This window comes from Chaetodon trifascialis, chromosome 18, assembly GCF_039877785.1.
Source record: "Chaetodon trifascialis isolate fChaTrf1 chromosome 18, fChaTrf1.hap1, whole genome shotgun sequence".
Taxonomy (NCBI): Eukaryota; Metazoa; Chordata; class Actinopteri; order Chaetodontiformes; family Chaetodontidae; genus Chaetodon; species Chaetodon trifascialis.
This window is the reverse complement of record NC_092073.1, coordinates 15,120,818-15,139,471: the sequence shown is the minus strand read 5'-3', so window position 1 is coordinate 15,139,471 and position 18,654 is coordinate 15,120,818. Positions and strand designations below refer to the sequence as shown.

Genomic DNA, 18,654 nt, shown 5'->3' with positions numbered 1-18,654 from the left:
ACAGAGGACAGAACGAGTACCTGTCACATCACCCGACTCAGAGGGAGGAGGAACAGTACACTGCAACAATGGACAGTTTGAAGCTATAGCAATGTGGAGGTGTAGTTTTGGCAGGCTCCTCAGAAACTCAGCTACAGTAATGTGGAAAGCGGAGCGGAGCGGGCCGCTGGGGAGTCACTGGGGACGAGTTGAAAAGCATAAATGTCTCTCTGGCTCCTGCTCGGCCATGGCCCAATGGATTCTCCATCCTGAAGCAGCTGTAGTCAGTTTGGGCTGGGCCGCATCCAGGAAGGTGGGTGGGGAAAGGGATCTCCAGTTGTGCTGGGGGGGCAGAGGGAGGTAGTGTATTAATCGGCTAATGGTCTGTCTACACTGACTCTCCTGAGTTTAAAGAGGGAGCGTGGGAGAGGTTTGATTCTGGCAATATATGTCATACATCGTGTACAAATCAAGCCTTTTTGATCCATTTTAAGCATAAAATGTAAACTCCGCCAAGTGAGTGTACAGCTTCCAATCAAGAAACAGAGACATGCAGTCAGGCCATGGATTGATTAGATTTAATGATTAGGACTCAGATGGACAACCCCCCTCTCCCACCCTTTCAGTCTTGCATTCCTGAACCAGAGTGTCCTCAACATAGAGCACACAGACAATAGACTCGACATTCAGACAAATCCCAGAGCCAGAAAAACACATGATCCAGGCGAGTGTCTCAATCAGATCCCTTCTGTTTGGATGCCTATCAGCACTAGTTCAAGTAAAATATTCCCTCTAAGACACGTCTCCACATATGAGTACAAAAACAGGCATTAATGAAAAGAAAGAAAATTATAAACACATACACATTAATGTCCACTTTAATAAAAAAAAAAAAGAAAAGAAACAGTCCAGTAAAGAGAGGAATTCCAACAGAAGTGAAGGAGGAAGCTCTAATGCCAGGCTTGCTGCTTCTATGCGAGCTGATGATGCTAGACACACAGGAGCGGTCATAAACATCAGGAAACAAAGTGGATTCTTAAAAGAGAGATGTGAGGCTGCAGGGACTAGCAGATGGAATTGATAGGCAGGAAGAAATGAAGGGAGAGATAAGCCAGAGGAGGTCCCAGTGGAATAGGAGGGGTTGCAGCAGGGTGGTGGTCCAGTTTGGCGTGAGCGTTCTGCCTCAGTGGCATCTCTGTGGTGTTTGGCAGTGAGGCTTGGTGCTGTGATGGGACAAGAGGTGGATGTTTGCCTGTAGCTGGGGTGCAGAGCTCCGGCGGTCCTTGGTTTTTGCTTCCCTCCTTCCCTTTTAAAAAGGAATTCAGCGGCGCATGTGTGTGTGTGTGCGTGCGTGTGTGTGCGTGTTTATTTTGACGTCCCCTCAGCGTCCCGCGTCGGCATGTGATGACAGATTAGCTAAACCCACCTCAAGAGAGATGAGAGGGAGCTGTGGAAGCTAACGCACGCGGGCCGACACACATGTACACAAACACAGCAGCGCCAATGCGTGCAGACGTACATGCACAGGCAGATATAGACACACTGGAATGCACGTGTACACACACACACATACACACACACACACACACACACACACACACACACACACACAGACACACATAAACACACAGTAGCATGAAGCAAACCCAGTCTGTGGGGTATACAGATATGAGTAGCAGTCTCTGAGTTTGACTTGTCATGTCTGTGCGTGGATATGATTGCTCATGCTTGTGCAGCTTGTGTGAGTTTGAAGAATGTTTTTTCCATAAAGTCGGCCTGGTCCCCTTCTCTCAAGTCAGTCCTCCATGCACCAGCGACGGTCTCCACGCCTGACCGTGACCCCGCCCCGAGCGAGGGGCCAGGTCATAGTTCCAAGTAAGGCCACAGCAGGGGTCGGTCACCCGGCATGAGGGTGTTAAGTGAGTCTGTCTCCACTGTCGCCTCGACAACTGTTGCTACGGTGAGCCGGAGCCTTGGTCAGGGGTGGGGCTAGAGGCTGGGGCGTTGGCGGGTGGTGTCGTAGGAGCGCACTACCTGGGATTGGGACACCACGCCGTGCTCCTCCTGAGAGAAGGCATAGCCGTCTGCAGAGAGAGACAAGAGGAGTGAATGTTGGGTGTACTGCAGTGCAGCACACAAAAACATTCTGCGGAGTACTTTGGTTGTTTGTGTGCAGAGTCAGTTCACGTTTTGAGGCTGTACCTTTGCTTCTGCCACAAACCACTGCCTCAAAACTTAACATAAAGTTGAATCGTGTTTCACAAAGGTGGTATTAGTTACAGGACTATTACACTGGATTAGCCATCTAGGCACTTTGTACAGGGTTTCTATTTTTCTGAACACTCAGGATATGTGCTCCTGGCCAAGTATACTGGGAATCAATTTGTCAATTTGTTGTTTCTGGGCTGCGTAGGATAGAAACACTGAATAGCATTACTTTCTCTCTCCATTTACGGTACAGTTTGCCAGATTTTTGAAATGGCACCCAAACAAACAAAGGAAACAAATTGAGCTCTGTAAGAAAGAAGGAAAACAGAGATCAACACACTCTATTCTTCTCTTCGTCTTCATCCTTAGTTTATATTGGCAGAATATGTCTCGATTGTGAAGCTAAATATCTGTTTTTGTAAGACTTTACCTCATGTAATGAGAAGGACAAGAGACACAATTCTCTCTTTCCCACTCACAGCTTACTGAAGCAACTGATGACCACTGACAGTAACTGGACATCATCATGTGCTAGTTTTAAGGCCTGCATTGAAGCAGGATTTGCATAACATTACAGTGTGTGTGTCTGGAAAGGACACTCACGTGACACAGTCTGTTGAACTGAGTTTGAGCGTCCTACGCTTGAAGGTGTTTTCCTAAAGACTCTTGTCAACAGATGGGCCCGTTCGTTTAGACTGAGGAGAAAGGAGACAAAGATCAGTTACTCCACAGTGACAGTACATAACCACTCAGTTACTGGAAATTAAAGAGGGAATCTTCACTACTCGCACTATTACACAACACCATTACTAGCTACTGGGATACATTTTCTTAATGCTTTCAGTCATGAGCAGTGGCAGGTTTTTGAAACATGCTGAGTTATAACGTCATAAAGTACCCACAGATTTGAGGCAGCCTTGTGATTTAAGACAGTTCTTAACGTTTGAGCAGTCCTTGAGCAAAACACTGCAGGATATAAGCCAAGAGTATTTTTCTCCTTCACGGACCGACATAGAAACACGCAGATCAATGAGTTAACAAAATGGATTTAAGACCAGAAAGCTGGTAGGAGGTGGATTTGAGACTGACTGCTTTTGACATCCAATTCAAACCAACAGTAAGTCATAAACTGGCTGCAGGGTAACAGGGCATCCACAGTAAACTATTCCCCAGCTCCCCACTCCTCTCCTCTCCTCTTCTTCCCCCTCTTTCCAAGAAGAAGACTAGATCCTCTGTTCTGAGACCACACGCCGTCACGGCTCCTCTCCTCCTGTGACCAAAAATAACTAAGGCCTTTCCAGATATTTCACAGAAATGCATACACACACACACACACACACACGTTGAGTCTGATACTTGCGTCATTAGGCAAAGGTGTTGGATATGAATGCAGGGACACTTGTCTTGCCGATTGCGGCAGAAAGTTTTTAGCCAATTCTCTTTGAAAGAATACATTTGTCTTCCGATGCACCATCACAAAAGAGGGGTTTCCCTGGCTCTTATGATGATCAAGGACTAGTTTTGGACCAGAGCCAGCCGTCCCAAGGTTAAAATTTGGACCAGGCAGTTAGGAAATTCTTAATACTGTATGTGACTGTTGGGAACCTTCACTAGAGTTTTTGTCAAAATAAAAAAAAAAAGAAAAAAACTGAGGGGCTCTGAAGTTTGCTCAAGAAGTCTTTGGCCAAAAAAAATGATGTCTGTTAGATAGATGAGAGTGCTGACTGAATGATAAAAGACTAAGTGGTGGCTGGACAAATACATGAAAGGCTCATGCATCAGTACGACTCAAGTTGTCCTCTCTCCTTCTCTAATGTTTCTTCTGGCTATCCTCTAATTCGAAAAGGCCCAAGGATGTGCCTCGTTTGAACTCTTCCCTCGAGACACTCCTGTACTCTACCTTTCCACCCCCTTTCCCATGCCTACCCCAGGACCTCCCCAGGAACTACAAACACAGATGTGCTCCTTTCCATTTTGCTCCATTGCTTCTTTGCCCACTTCTCTTATTCTAAATGGAGAGGGCTCCAGAATCCTGTCCTGGGTTTAAAGTAAGGTCAGTCCAGGACGGGGCCCTGCGTGGAACTTGAATACAGTACTTGAGTAAATATACTTTGTTACTTTCCACCAACTGCTAGTGAATAGCTGAACCTCTACAATCTTAAGTACATACTGCATCTATAGCCTCCTAATAATTTTCCCCAAAACTAAACCATGCAGTCCTTTCTAACACAGCTCTAGTGACACCGTACACACAGCTAAATCACAGCAAGAGCACTAAAGACAAAACCAGAAGACACACCAGGTCTGTACAGCAGTTCAAATTGGTCCACCTATGAAGCAATCCAGAGATGAAGAAATGGAAAAAAAAGGCACATAAGGAGAGAAATAAAATATAAAAATGATACTGAGGACAAAGGGGAATGAGTGATGAACAGATAAACAGAGATGTGTGAACTCAGTTAATGGAAAATGAGGAAGAGAGGGTCACTCCAAAAGCAGCCTGCAGTGGACCACACAGGTCATTTGAGGTCACAGTTCACACAGTGGGACAGTGCAAACCCAGAAACTACCTCTGTGAGCATGTGACAGCTCTGGCGCTACAGCGGGACCTCAGCCTTGGCTTCGGCCCTGTGGACGGTGCCACCGGGGAGTTAGAAATGCCAACATACAAACAGAAACATACTGTACACTCAAAGGCCCCTTTATTAGCTACACCTGTACGATCCAGTGCAATCCAACACAACAGCTCAGCCACGTATTCTTCCTTTACAAAGCTTGAAGGGGCCAGTTTCAGTTAATTCAACAATACGTTTATTATTGAGATTGTGGTTCATGGTGGTGTTGAACCGGACTGAACATTATTATCTAATTTATGGCTGATGTGATTGCAGTAAATTTTCCAGGTGCACCTAATAAAGTGGCCCCTGAGTATATTACCCACGGTATGTAGAGTTTTACACTGAATCTGCAGACAGTAATATGAACAATAATGTGTTATTCTTGAGGACTGTATGCAGTCACACTATTTCAATAACCCTACACAAGTCTTAAAATAAATGAATTGGATGAATGAATGGAGATGATATCCCATGATGCTTTGCACACTGTACAGTAGATACCTGCGCCCGCTGGCATCCCTAAGAACAGCTGCCCCTGGGTCAACGGCCCGAGCCTCCAACTCCTGCACCTCCTCTAGAAGAGACTTTCTCACAGTGCGACGTGTGCTGCAAAGCAGAAATAAGATCATCAGGCTCATGAAGGGGCATCAGAGTGTTTTACTTTGCAGACATATGTGATTCATAATATGAAGTGTGCGTAAGTGTTGACACAGACTCAATATGGGTTATGTAAACGCTTGGGTTAAGTTAAATAGTCTCTGTATGGATTTCCCATGTATTTATATTAAATGTGTTCTACTTACGCAGTCCAAGCGAAGTCTTTGAGTAAACACGCAGTAGGCACCAGGACCAGGCCCAGCCAGAAGTGCCAGCACTGCATCACCTTGCCAGCCTGCAATGACAACACACAGGCTCCATTTATTTCTCCGTATATTAATTCAAATTGAGTATTAAGTCATTTTTCTCCGCAACGAGCGCAGAGAAACGCATGCGGAAAAGGCAGAGAGAAATGTGAGACACAGCACATAGAAAGCTTTTCACAGCATAAAAAAATCTGAGCTAGCCAGAGCTGTTAGCCAAAAATACTTAACGGCTTTCTCACACCCTGTATCTACACCACAAACTGGATTTAACAGTGTTCCCACAGCTGAAACACAATGATTCTGTGATGATAAAAGATAAAAATGCCAGTGAGTAACCACAGACCCCCCCATACCTGTCTCTGCAGTCCAGCTGCAGCCAGCCTCATTGACCTTTGACCCTCATTCTCCATCCGTCTCCAGGGATTAATCTTGAATCTAACCACTGTCTGAGATTGTCAGTCAGTCTGTCTCCTTGCCTCTTACTCCTACTCATCTCTTTCTCCTCTGGCGCCCTCCAATCTTACTCTTTCACAACTTCTTTTACTGACTGTGTGTTCTGCTGCTTGTCCTCGCCTGTTACTGTAAATCCCTCCATTTTCCCTTTATTACCCAATATCTCCTCTTTGCTTATCTGCAAGAGCTCTGCGGGGTTTCACAAACCTAAGTCTTTGTCTCTAGGCGTGAACCTTTAAGTCAATAGTTACAAACACTTAACTTCCATTACTTTACTGCCCGTATCATGTGTTTCCTGTGTCCTGCGTTTGTATCCACAGATATAGAGACAATTTGGTTCCCAGAGGGAGAGGCAACAGGGGGAAAAATTAATCGAAAAACCATTAGGAAACATCTTCTGTTGCAGCTGGGATTGCAACCAAGTCACTGATGATCCAACTGGACTCATGTGTCCTCTATATCTTTCTGTATGTGACAAACACCTACACGCAGAGGAACACAGTTCATTTTTACAGCAGTGGACACACATTATATCACACTGTCTTTAAACACTCCGAGGACAGAGGCATGCTAAATGATTTTCTCTGATTTGTTATATCCATAGAAACAGACTGTTGATATGCACCACTTTATAATCACCACAAATCACACATAGCTGGACACATATAGCACATAAATTCTCATATGCACAAACGTACACACACCCAGTTACTCTGAGCAGAAATACACGACTCTTTTCCATCCCATACCCCATGGACAGATGGAAATATAGATAGCGGGAGCAGGGGAAATAAGAGAGGTAATAGGGTAGTTAGGGGGGATGACGGAGAGTTGGGGGGTGGTGGTTTAGTGTCTCTGACCATTCCCCAGTTAGACAGAGCAGCTGCAGATATTTGACCGCATTCCTGATTTCTGACACAAATTGAATTAATGGGCTGAGGGGAGTTTAGAGAGCCCTGTTCCCTTCTCCTCCAAAGACCCGACACACTCAATGGGGCAACTCTTCTCACCCCCCCCTGATGTGCAAACTCTAAAATGAGTCTCCCAATCAAGGGGTCTCCACGCACACTCTCCTCACCCCCACTGGACCCTCATCACCATCAGCAGCAGCCCACCCTCTTGAATCAACACCTCCACGGAGGGCTGTAAAAGAGCGGGGCTCGGGTGACATGCAGCAGGTGCAGGAAGCCTGGTGAGAGGGGCTGGTGGGGCATAAATCTCCCCCGGGGCTCCAGCAGTGCCGACGTGGAACACCCAAGAGGTGTCCCATAGGCGCCATGTACTGGCAACCAAGAACAAGGGAGGGGCAGGTGATGGAGGTTACAGAAAAGAGATGTAGAGGGAAGGGCTATTTTAACCCCCTTCACCCCCTGTTACTGAAATGACTGACACATGTTTATGGAGAGGGACTTGCCTGGCCCAGCATGTCAGGGGCGATGGGGATGGTGGGCCAGATGGCGGAGTAGACAGCGAAGAAGACCATCCACAGGACCATGCTTCCCCATACCGCCAGGTGGGAAAACTACAACAGAGAGAAAGAGAGACAGAAAGGAGGAGGAGGGCAAAGAAAAGCCAAAGAGAGGAGAGGATGGAGATTAAGAGACAGAAAATAGAGACAGCATGAGGTCGAATAGTTTACATACAGCCCATCCGAATATACACAACCTTTCCCTTCCTCCTTCCCCTGTCTTCATCCTGCTCTCTGTGATCTGCTGTAAGGGGACACTGTGTGAATTCCAGTGGGACCCTGCTTCATTACTGCCAGGCTGTTGTGTGGACAGCTGAACGGCCAAAAGTGTCAGCGCCCTTCTGTGCATCTTGCCAATCTCTCTCTCCCTCTCCAACAGTAGAAAGCAGCCAAATCATGTCGCCGTCACGCCCCGAGCTCCATCAAATTTTGCTCCAGTACAAAAAAGTACAAACCAAATACTCGGTCGGATTCTTAGTTTTGTTTAATTACTCATTGTTCAGATATTTCCTTGCTTAAAAAACAATGTTGTTAACTGTTTTACAGTATTTACTGAGGCAAAGCTCATGTACAGCTGTTCAGGTTTTGTCTGTATAAACCGCAGTCATCTCACACTATGAGTTTCTGCACCTTCGTCAGACATCTGGCATATATATTTATATAAAAACAGCAGGATTTTCATACATGCTAACATTACTAGTGTCGGGGGTGTCAGTGCTTTTAACCCATGCTGCCTGTTGATGGTCTGGGACAAATCACAGGCAATTTTACTCACTGTTACTGTACTCACTAACTGTGTAGTCTTGGTTAGCATTCGAAAAGACGAGTGCTACATACAAATTAACATTTAAAAAGTGATTTTACTGGTTTCCAGCAAGATGTTCTTTTAATACTGGCAATGTCAATATATAACCATGACATTGTAGTGTCTGTATCCTTGATGTTTGTCCTGGATGTATGCCCTGACATTCATTATTCATCAGTAGCCTATCTAATATCAACAGTAACAGTTGACAGTAACCACATAGAGGAGTGTAAAAGTACATTTCTCATGGCTCAAATAGAACAGTGAACGGGAGGAGGAGGGGATCTGCTGATTTCTCTTATGTTACTGTGAGTACTTTTCTTCTAACAGATGGTAATCTCACCGTTTCCTGATCTGTTTTTCTCCTTCGCTGTGCTTTGAGCAACGATGACGTTCATTTGTCCTTTGCAACTTTCACCTCTTAAAATAAATCCAACACTTTAAGGTTCCCTGTGGAGTTTTCTATGAGTGTGTTGGTCTTGAGTGACACCAAGATATGCTGAAATGTGCCGGGATACTGTAGAAAGTGTAGAAAGTGAGATTTCTACATCTTTTTTGATTACAAATCCACTTTTTCAAATCCACAAAGTCTCACTTTTATTTTTTAGTCTTGTGTCAAATGGCGGTCTTAGATTTTAGAATTTTTAGTCGACCTCGTCCTGTTTTTTGTTTAGTGAAGTTTTAGTAAAAGAAAAGTCTGGGCATTTAGTCTTATCTTAGTCAAAGAAAAGCGTTTTAGTCTTTTTTTAATTTATTATACTACATTTCAGTCAATCTGGTCCAGCCAAAACCAATACTTTCTTGTCATTTCAGTCAAACTTACTCCACATAAGATTTTATCTCCTCATTATCTGATGAAAACACAGGCTGAATGATTAAGAATGCCGCTTTGCACAAAGTGTCTGGTCTCATGGTCTGATGGTATCAATTTAAGGAAAACATTAAGATTCAGTTTGATGCCAAATCACATCACATTCATTTCGATGGTAACGTGAAGGACAAATAAACAGTTTTTATGTCACCAAATGCTTGCCAAAATACATCACTGAGTCCTCATTATGCTGTTCTAGTGTAGCACAGGACATGACACTGAAAAAAACATCTCTGAAGAGAGATTTTGGCAAAGTTTTTATTTTTTAAACTACATTTTAGTCTTGTCTATTACCATCAGCATAACTGCATGTTGATATAGTCACAGTTAGTGTCAATGACATCGGTGCTGTCTCGTCTTCGTCTGGTACAAGTTATAAAAAAAAAGGTTGTTGATGAACTTATTTTGTCATAGTTTTCATTAAAGAAATTATCACTAGTTACGACTATACAGTCGCCACCCTTAGCTATGGCCCCAACATGGCCGTGGTTGTAAAAACACCTGCAGAGGTGATACGGAAACATGGTGAGTGGTGCCTGTTCAGGCATTGGAGTGCTGACCGATCAGGGCAGACTGGACTCTTTGAGAGGGGGGCTTAAAGAGACAGGCACTAAAATGGAGCGTTTCAGACTCAGGGTGAATAGAGGTGCTGCAGCAATGGACAATGGAAATGGTTTTTTGAACATTAAAGCACGTTAACATCTTCTCGTAGACTCCCAAAATAAAAGTATGGACCTTTAAAATACTTTTAAAAAAGCTGGCTTTGCAAATGTTTCATAAGGAACTACACTCGACATGTTTGTTAGATCTTGAGGATACACACAAAGCATTTTAGTGACTAACACTGAATGTAAACATAACTTTTGTTTGTTTACAACAAAACTCCAAATTGAGTTGAGGAGGTTTTTTTAAGCAAGTGGATAAGTTTGAAATATTGAACACAAGCAATGGAAAAAATTGAAGCCACATGTGAACTAAGAAGAGTGCACTGGTGCAAGCAACAGTAGTTGTAACTTCAAACCTCCACCACAAGATCAAGGTAAGCCATGTCTTTTTCCTGTGTCTTTCCTGACTATGAAGCATTTAGACCAGGTAATGTGAAACCCTCATACTGAAATTCTCACAGAGCACCCCCCCATCTATTTATCAACGGTTGAGTAAAATACAGCACATGTGGTATATCATATTAGAGTGTGTTGCTGTTCCTACCCTGGTCCAGGCGGTGGTCTCCATTCCAGCTTTCAGACATACTGTAACTACCACATACTACACAGACACACACACAGGAGAGGGAGGGCAAATAAAAAAACAGAGAAACAGGATTAGCTTGCTGGCGACTGTGGAGATAATAAACATTAATGTTATATAGTAAACTCAGCAATGTCTGTTAAAATACTCAGGATCCCCACAGCCCCCCTGCAGTCCACACACACATAACACAACAAATAAACACCACTGACATTCACATGAGACTGTAGGGAGTAAAAGGATATCGAGAGTGTGAGATGGAGACGTGAGCAGAGAGGAGAGATGGATGAGTGTGGAGAGGAGACAGACTGGCTAGACGAGACTAGATTGACTGGAGACTCATAACGGCTCAGGAAACAGCACAGTGCTGGTGTGTAAATAAACACTGTGCATATTCGAAAAAAGGACAAATCTGCATGCCAAAAGACACAGACATAAATATATGCAGAAATACACAGAAAACACAAATAAGATGCTTACTGTGTAGACCATATTTCCAACAAACAGGTAGTCATTTCCCTGACCATCATTGAAGGGAGAGTCTGTGGGGAACACACACACACACACACACACACACACACACACACACACACACACACACACACACACACACACACACACACACACACACACACAGATGCCTCATGACAAAGTCACACAGATGCCTCATGACAAAGTGTTACAGAAGTATGAAAATGCAGATGAGTAACTCCAGCAAATCACTTACCGTGCTCTAACATTTTGAGCGGAAACCAAAAGAGAATAATTGAATGAATCAGTGCATTGATACAGTGACCCCAAAACACCTGAAAGACAGAGAGAGAGAGAGAGCGAGGGAGAGAAAGAGTCAGAGAAAAGGAAGGAAGAGGGGAGAAAAGAGAGGAAAACAACTCAGTGCAAACTAACGCCAAAGCACACATATGCCCCCACACATGAAAACAGCAATTCCTCACAGTTACATACAACTTCCACTGTGTTCTTGCCATCAAAAGTGCCCTCCTCTACTGCACACACACATACACACACATTAACACACACTCCACACATACAGTAGGTGGGTTGCTGGTATACCCTCTAAAATGAAAGACTTCCTTATTCTGGCCCTATGAATCTCATTAAAGGTTGCCATGGATATATCCCAGTCTCCATGCCACTCTTGTTGACTCTCTGGCGTCCCAAACAAACAGCAGGCATCACTCGTCAATCCCACAGACAACCCACAAGGCATGACAAGTCGAAGGCAGAGCGTAAAAATGCCAGATATAGCTTTGATTTAAGCATGCGGTTTGCGTGTGTGTGCATGCAGATTGTAAAGGTGTGTGTACCTTGGTGTTGAAGCCCTCGGCATTCTGGGTGATTCGGTAGAGCTGTGGGAAGCGGAGCATGTTCTGCTGGCTGCACGGCCGGTCAAATATCCCCAGAGTGAACGGAGGCAGTGCAGTAAATATCTGCATGACAACATGCAGATACAGCCATTAAAACGCATAATGACAGAGAAGTGTGCGTACATACACGCACACACTTTGACTAGCTGGACAATCAGTGTTCAGATCAGACTGTCAGCATGAAAAGAAATTCCATAATGTTTTGAGAATGAGGACCCTGAAGGCATCTGCAGTCAGACATAAGTGCACATACGCTTGAACACATGTGAATACAAATGTTTCTGGCATTCAGAAAGAATGGCGATAAGAAGACAAAGTAGAGAGAGATTGATTTAGAGATAGGCAGACGACGAGAGACGGCACTTAAGTAAAACAGGGTGAGACTGAAGGGGAGAGTGGAGAAATGGAAACGAATGAGACAGTTTGAGAGGGAGCGAGGGCGGGTACTCACCACATTGTAGAGGCCTATACACCAGCGCTCAAAAAGGATCTGGCCAGAGAACCCGTTGACAAAGGCAAACCAGAGCTGGGACAAAAAGAGAGGGATGAGAGGGGATGAGAGAAACAACAGCAGAGGGTAAATCCGCCTTAGGGAGGTACTGATAGTGGAAACAGCGGGGAGAGATGGCCAAATGTGTTTACAAAATGATGTGGACGAAAGATAAAATAATTCCAGGAGAACATGGAGCATTTTATATTTTACAGTGCCAGAAGAAACCAGAAATTCTGCACACTGTCTCTTGTATTTGAAGGTCTATTATTAAGTTTTGGAAGCTCATACCTGTTTACACATCCTAACAGGATATTCTCCACACTCTTTGGCAGAGTATGACAGTTGTCTGAGCCTGCTGTTTGCATTTATTGTTGTAATGAATAAAAACAGAAAGGTCTCTCTTGAAAAATAGATTTTAATCTCCACAGACTTGTACCTTTTTAAACAAGAAGCATGAAGAAAAGAAAGCAAATGAATGAAAAGGCTAATAGAAAACTGAACACATGCACTGCATTTCAAGGGAACTGTGGTCATAATTTCGAGAAACACTTGAGCCAGCACTGATGTGAGAGGCATACAAAAGACGATCCCATTGTTTACAGTAATTAGACCAAAGCATAATGATTCATCTGGCAACGGTGCACTGATTTTTAAATATCAAATACGCTCATGTAGTAGCTGCACTTTCTGTAGCTCCATTAAGTCTTGTGGCAAGAAGTTTTAAATGGATTCACACGAGCTGGCTCTGAAACCACTGTCTGACTTTAGCGAAGTTAATTGACCAAAACACTCAGTGTCTAAATGGGAGTCTGGCCCAGGGGAAACCTTCATTAACGCCTTCATACACACACACACACACACACACACACACACACACACACACACACACACACACACACACACACACACACACACACACACACACACACACACACACACACACACACACACACACACACACACACAGCAGACACAGGCTGATCTGAGGGCAGATAGAGAAAATGTCTGGGGCCGCTGGTGGGAGTTGTGGCATTCCTGGGCATACAGTGGAGCATACAGCCTAGGGGTGAGGTCAGACACACACACACACACACACACACACCGACACTCAGTCTCCACCGCGTGGACAGAGACGTTCTCTAACCTTTGGCCTAGAGCGATCTGCAATCATGTGAGATAATCGTGGAAACACACATGCATATACACACACACACACACACACACACACACACACACACACACACACACACACAGGCACAAAGTGTGGTTTGTGGGACAGTCGGTTACAAGCTGCTACTCCCATGAGGACCCGCACCTGCTGCCATCCTTAATGTCAGACAGAGGGGTGAGAGAGGGTGGAGCACAGCTGACAAATACCCCCCATAACAGTGTGCCCCTTCACCCCACACACACACACACACACACACACACACACACACACACACACACACACACACACACACACACACACATATACACAAAGCTGTCAACCCTTGGAGCCAAGGATTCGACACTGCTGATCCAAACACGTTTTTTTTCGGTGCATGTGTGTGTATTTGTGTGTGTGTGTGTGTGTGTGTGTGTGTGTGTGTGTGTGTGTGCATAAGAGACAGAAAGCAGACACCAGAAGGGCAACTCATCCGTCACTGTCAGCCATGTCGACAAACAGCTGCAAAATGTCTCTGTTAATGTAACTCTGTGTGTGAGTGTGAGTGTGTGTGTGTGTGTGTGTGTGTGTGTGTGTGTGTGTGTGTGTGTGTGTGTGTGTGTGTGTGTATAAAACAGAGGGTGTGGTGGTGAGGCTCCTACCTCTATAATGTAGAGGACCACATTCTTATAGAAACAGTAGAGGATGCACTTGGTGACACGGTTGTAGCTCCATGCCCCATGGACCAATAGCAGCTTCTCTAGGTAGGAGAACTACCAATCAGAGAGAAAAGAGAGGTATAAAAATAAAAAAACAAGTTGAAAATTTGAGACAGAAAGGCAACAGACAGAACATCAAGAATGTGACACTGATAGAGATAAGTCGTGCAAGATGGCCAAAGGCTACGAGATAAACAACTCAATCAGTGAAAGTGACAGACTGTGTTTGTGTGAGAAGACAAGATTCCTCAGTAATTAGAAGAGGTGTCACTGTTTGCCACACAGATGATTAATGGGAACTAGGGTTGCAAATGACAAATATTTTACTTATCATAGACTTTCTATAATTGTAAGAATATAAACACTCAAGTTGAGCCACTTGTTTGTATTGAAAACATGATACTGTGACCCCTGTAAGTAAATTCTCCTTTCAGTGTGCCCCCCCAGGGAGGTCAAAGATCAGGATCAGCTCCACACTGAGCAGGTACAGATTCTGTGTCATGCCTAAGGACACTTGAGCGGGGTGGACAAACAGGCATGAATCCAGTATCTATGTTCATGTAACATATCTGCATGACCTTCACTGAGGCTGTCTTCTGCATGTCTCCATGCTGTCTGCATCCCACCTGTGCTATGGAGTAGTCAGAAGAGTTGGTGGCCTGCATGCCCTCGTTGCCACTGATCCCCACTCCAACATGAGCCGTCTGAATCATGCCTACATCGTTCGCACCGTCGCCTATCGCCAGCGTGATGGCCTTCACGTGTTTCTTCACCATATCCACGATCTCTGACTTCTGCAGTGGAGAAACTCTGCAGAAACGATACAAAGACAAAGGTTGAGATGGTTGGCTGATATTGCAAGTGTATACAGCTGTCTGTACCAGTAGGAAATTACAGAGGCGGAGGGTGGACGATAAAAGAATACTGTGAGAAACAAGGAAAACGAGCACAAAATTTAGAGAGGGGAGGAAAAAAATCAAAGACGCCAGCAATTAGGAAAGACGAATAAAGCCTGAAAAACTAAGAGTGGGAAACAGTTGAAAGGGAAAAAAGAAAAGGATGGATGAGAGGCTGGCAGCAACACACACACACACACACACACACAGACACACACACACACACACACACACACACACACACACACACAAACACACACACATAGCAGGCCTGTGTTTACTGCTCTTTGCTGGGTATTAGGAAACAATGATTCACTGTTCTGCTAGTAAGACTCTGGGTAGCTCACGTTTGATGTGTTTATATATGTGTGTGCGCATGTCTGCATACATCTGTGTGTGTGTGTGTGCGCGCGTGTGTGTTCAGGGAGCTTCCAGTGGTACTCCACCCTCTTGACCTGTATCACTGATCCTCCCGTTCATAACCGGTTCTGTCTCTTCAACGACAATAGAGGACCCAGAGAGGCTCCATTACAGGCATTTCCCTCGGGGCCGCTGAGAGATGATAGTAGGGTGTTCTGCTGCATTTGCTGAAGTACTGTGGGTATTTTTTTCATTTCATGGTGCCAGGTGTTGAATCCGCACACAAATGAGACCACAGCTCCAGCTGATGCCCTCTGTTTTGGAAGCATTTCTTTCCTACCAAATATAAATTTTTCCCACCATCTACCATTGAAAGAAACCGTGAAGGCTTCACTTGGTGTTTGCTGGAAATAAAAATAAAAATAAAGAGTAGGAGACGGTCTTGTGCTCTTGGTCTTGCTTGTTTATGGAAAGTCTATTTTGTATTAATCTAAGGAGCTAAGAAAAACGTTCATTTCAAATTCAGATTCATTCCTACTGCCTGTCATTCACATGCACACAGCTTAAGTGTGTCTTGTTCTGTACTACTTGTATACTGTGCAGTGAAAACAAGTATATGTACAGAGGAGGGGACAGGGGAGAAAACTGATACTGGGACTGGGATTAAACTTGTATAACAAAGCCAGTCATATTTCCCACAGTACAGGACAGCTACAGCTGTAGTGGCTTATGCACAATATGAAAGAAAAAACATTTTACCACATCTTACGATAGGATATTTGTATTTTATATAAATATTTATTTACAACGAATTCAAACATTTGGAAGTACAGTAGGATACTCCCCCGCTGGCTGCATTATGAGAGATTAACTGAAATCCAGCTATTAAATATTTACACTACATTTCCCTAATGATATAGCAGTTACCTGAGCCTCAGTGATCTATTAGGTGATAGTAATTTGAGTATTAACACAGGGCCACCCACTTAAAGTGTGGACAATACTTCAAACACTTCCTGAGAGGAGGGGGAGTCACTTTCTTTGAATGTGTGACAAGTACAGCTGTAGCTCTTACTTCTAGCATCAAATTCCCACCATGTTCATCAGTGCTCTGATAACGATATTACAAAATCAAATTCCGTGCAGCTGCATGTAGCATCACATGCAGACAGAATACAATGCGATGCTTTGAGGAAAATATGACAAAATGAAATCACGAGCAGATGCATGACCCTTCACATACACGCACATCCGGCTGGAGCCCACAGGTCACAAAGATGGTCTATCTTGCATGAATATGTACGAAGGATCAAGTCCCGGTCAAGCTGAAGTCACAGAGCTGGGTGGTCTGCTTAGTATTTATACATAGGAGAGTGCAAAAACACACAAATTTACACACATGCACAAACACACACACCTCCAACCCACCACCACTACCATACACCAGAGGATATTTCCAGGGAAAACCACATAGAGTCTTGGCCTCTGTAGTCGTTGCTAAAGGATGGGATCAGCCTCTGGTCTTTGTTTTCCCTGATTCTGCGTCTGATGTGCACAAGTGTGCCTGTGTGTCTCTCGGCGTCTGATCACAAATCTCTCTTTATCTCTCTCTCTCTGTCTCACTCTACCTTTCCTCTAAACACTGCTAACAGTGTCTGGGATTGTGTAAAGTGGCATTGGAGAGATGAAAGGCTCCCAGTGCTCTTCACGGTGGAACTGAGCAGAAAATAAGCAGACGCTAAGTCCTCCGATAAACAAACGCACAGTGAAGTCAGGAAGCCATGCGTACGAGTGCACCCTGACTCTGCCGCCCCTGAGACACACACACACGCACATATGCACACATGCACACATGCACACATTCCCAAACTGTGAAACATCACACACATACAGTAAGTGAGACATTACCTCACAGGCACCTCTATACTTAAAAGTCAAATCTCATTATGTACAGGCACCTTATTAACGGCATCGTGCCCTGGATGCACACACAACCTCACACCAGCAATCACCTACAGCAGCGGTTCTCAACACGCAGGTCGGGACCTCCCAAGGCATCCTGAGATGATTACAGGTGAAGGAAACAATACAAAACTAATTCTGCAACTTTTCTCTAATCTTCCCTTTTCCCCTTTTGCAATCCTGGGTAGTTTTATCTCACAGTGCCTCTCATAATTATTCAAATTAAAGAGTCTGAGCAGCTGAACTCTTTGGTGGAAGTGTACAGAGCTCCTGAATTTAACCTGTAATGACATTGCTGTGTATTACAGGGTAACATGCACAAACTGGTTGGGAACCACTAACCTACAGTACAAAATAGAAATCTCTACCAGAGTCAGTAATTCTGATTTTTTACTTTGATAAATATTTCAAACAGAGACACACCTCTCAAATGCTAAATATTTTCTAAACATAAGCAGGTGTACAAGAACTAAATGTTCACATAAAATACAATCTAAAACTGGCAAATCCAAACAGACAGTGTTCTTCTCAATAGGTAAATCTTGGGATGCAATCAACAAACTACAGAGTACAGAAAAAGGGTTGGAAAGTATGCAGACAAGCAAACTTCAGGTCCTCAAGAGGAGCAGAAGTACATCAAGTTTTGATAAATGGACCCTGATGAAGAACTTTCATTAACAAGCCATTTAACTAAAAACGGCTTTTTATGAAAACCTCACTTACCTCCTGCTCCTCTTGCTCTTTTGCACATTTTCCAAAACTGGCTAAATATTGCCTTTAATCAGGAACTAGCAATGAATCGGACCAGACATTTGATGTCAAAGTTCAGTACTTCACATGTTTTCAAGGTAGCAAGGCCAATATGGAGGGGAGGAGGGAGTGGGGAGGGAGAGATGGATGGAGTGAAGGGTAGAGGAAAGGAAGCTGGAGGCTGTTTGCAAGGCCTGTGAGACCTGAGTCCGGATATGGCCTGGATATGCAAGGGAGAGTCAATTACCTCCCTCCTGGCTGCACACGCACACGCACAAACGCGCACACACACATGCACATACACATACACACACAAACACAGACGGAGACAAAAGATGAGTGGAAACTCTTTTGTTAAACATCACAGCTGGTGTTGAGTGGAACATGACCAAAAAAGGGAACATGCAGTAAACATTGTATGAACAGGGT

General features: G+C 44.2%; 1 protein-coding gene across 6 annotated transcripts in view; it reads right to left on the bottom strand.

The window, feature by feature from the left end:
• Positions 1 to 535: 535 nt before the first annotated feature.
• Positions 536 to 18,654, bottom strand: part of atp8a2 (ATPase phospholipid transporting 8A2) — a 48,535-nt gene continuing 30,416 nt past the window's right edge. For all 6 annotated transcript variants that reach the window (XM_070986536.1, XM_070986539.1, XM_070986537.1 and 3 more), the window contains 12 exons: positions 14,884 to 15,067; positions 14,201 to 14,311; positions 12,350 to 12,424; positions 11,839 to 11,961; positions 11,241 to 11,319; positions 10,994 to 11,055; positions 10,475 to 10,531; positions 7,536 to 7,643; positions 5,609 to 5,697; positions 5,307 to 5,411; positions 2,791 to 2,882; positions 536 to 2,063 (listed from right to left, as the gene is read on the bottom strand). In XM_070986536.1, the coding sequence (XP_070842637.1) occupies positions 1,969 to 2,063; positions 2,791 to 2,882; positions 5,307 to 5,411; positions 5,609 to 5,697; positions 7,536 to 7,643; positions 10,475 to 10,531; positions 10,994 to 11,055; positions 11,241 to 11,319; positions 11,839 to 11,961; positions 12,350 to 12,424; positions 14,201 to 14,311; positions 14,884 to 15,067 (1,180 nt within the window). In that variant the 3' untranslated portion in view covers positions 536 to 1,968. The remainder of the gene's footprint in view (positions 2,064 to 2,790; positions 2,883 to 5,306; positions 5,412 to 5,608; positions 5,698 to 7,535; positions 7,644 to 10,474; positions 10,532 to 10,993; positions 11,056 to 11,240; positions 11,320 to 11,838; positions 11,962 to 12,349; positions 12,425 to 14,200; positions 14,312 to 14,883; positions 15,068 to 18,654) is intronic.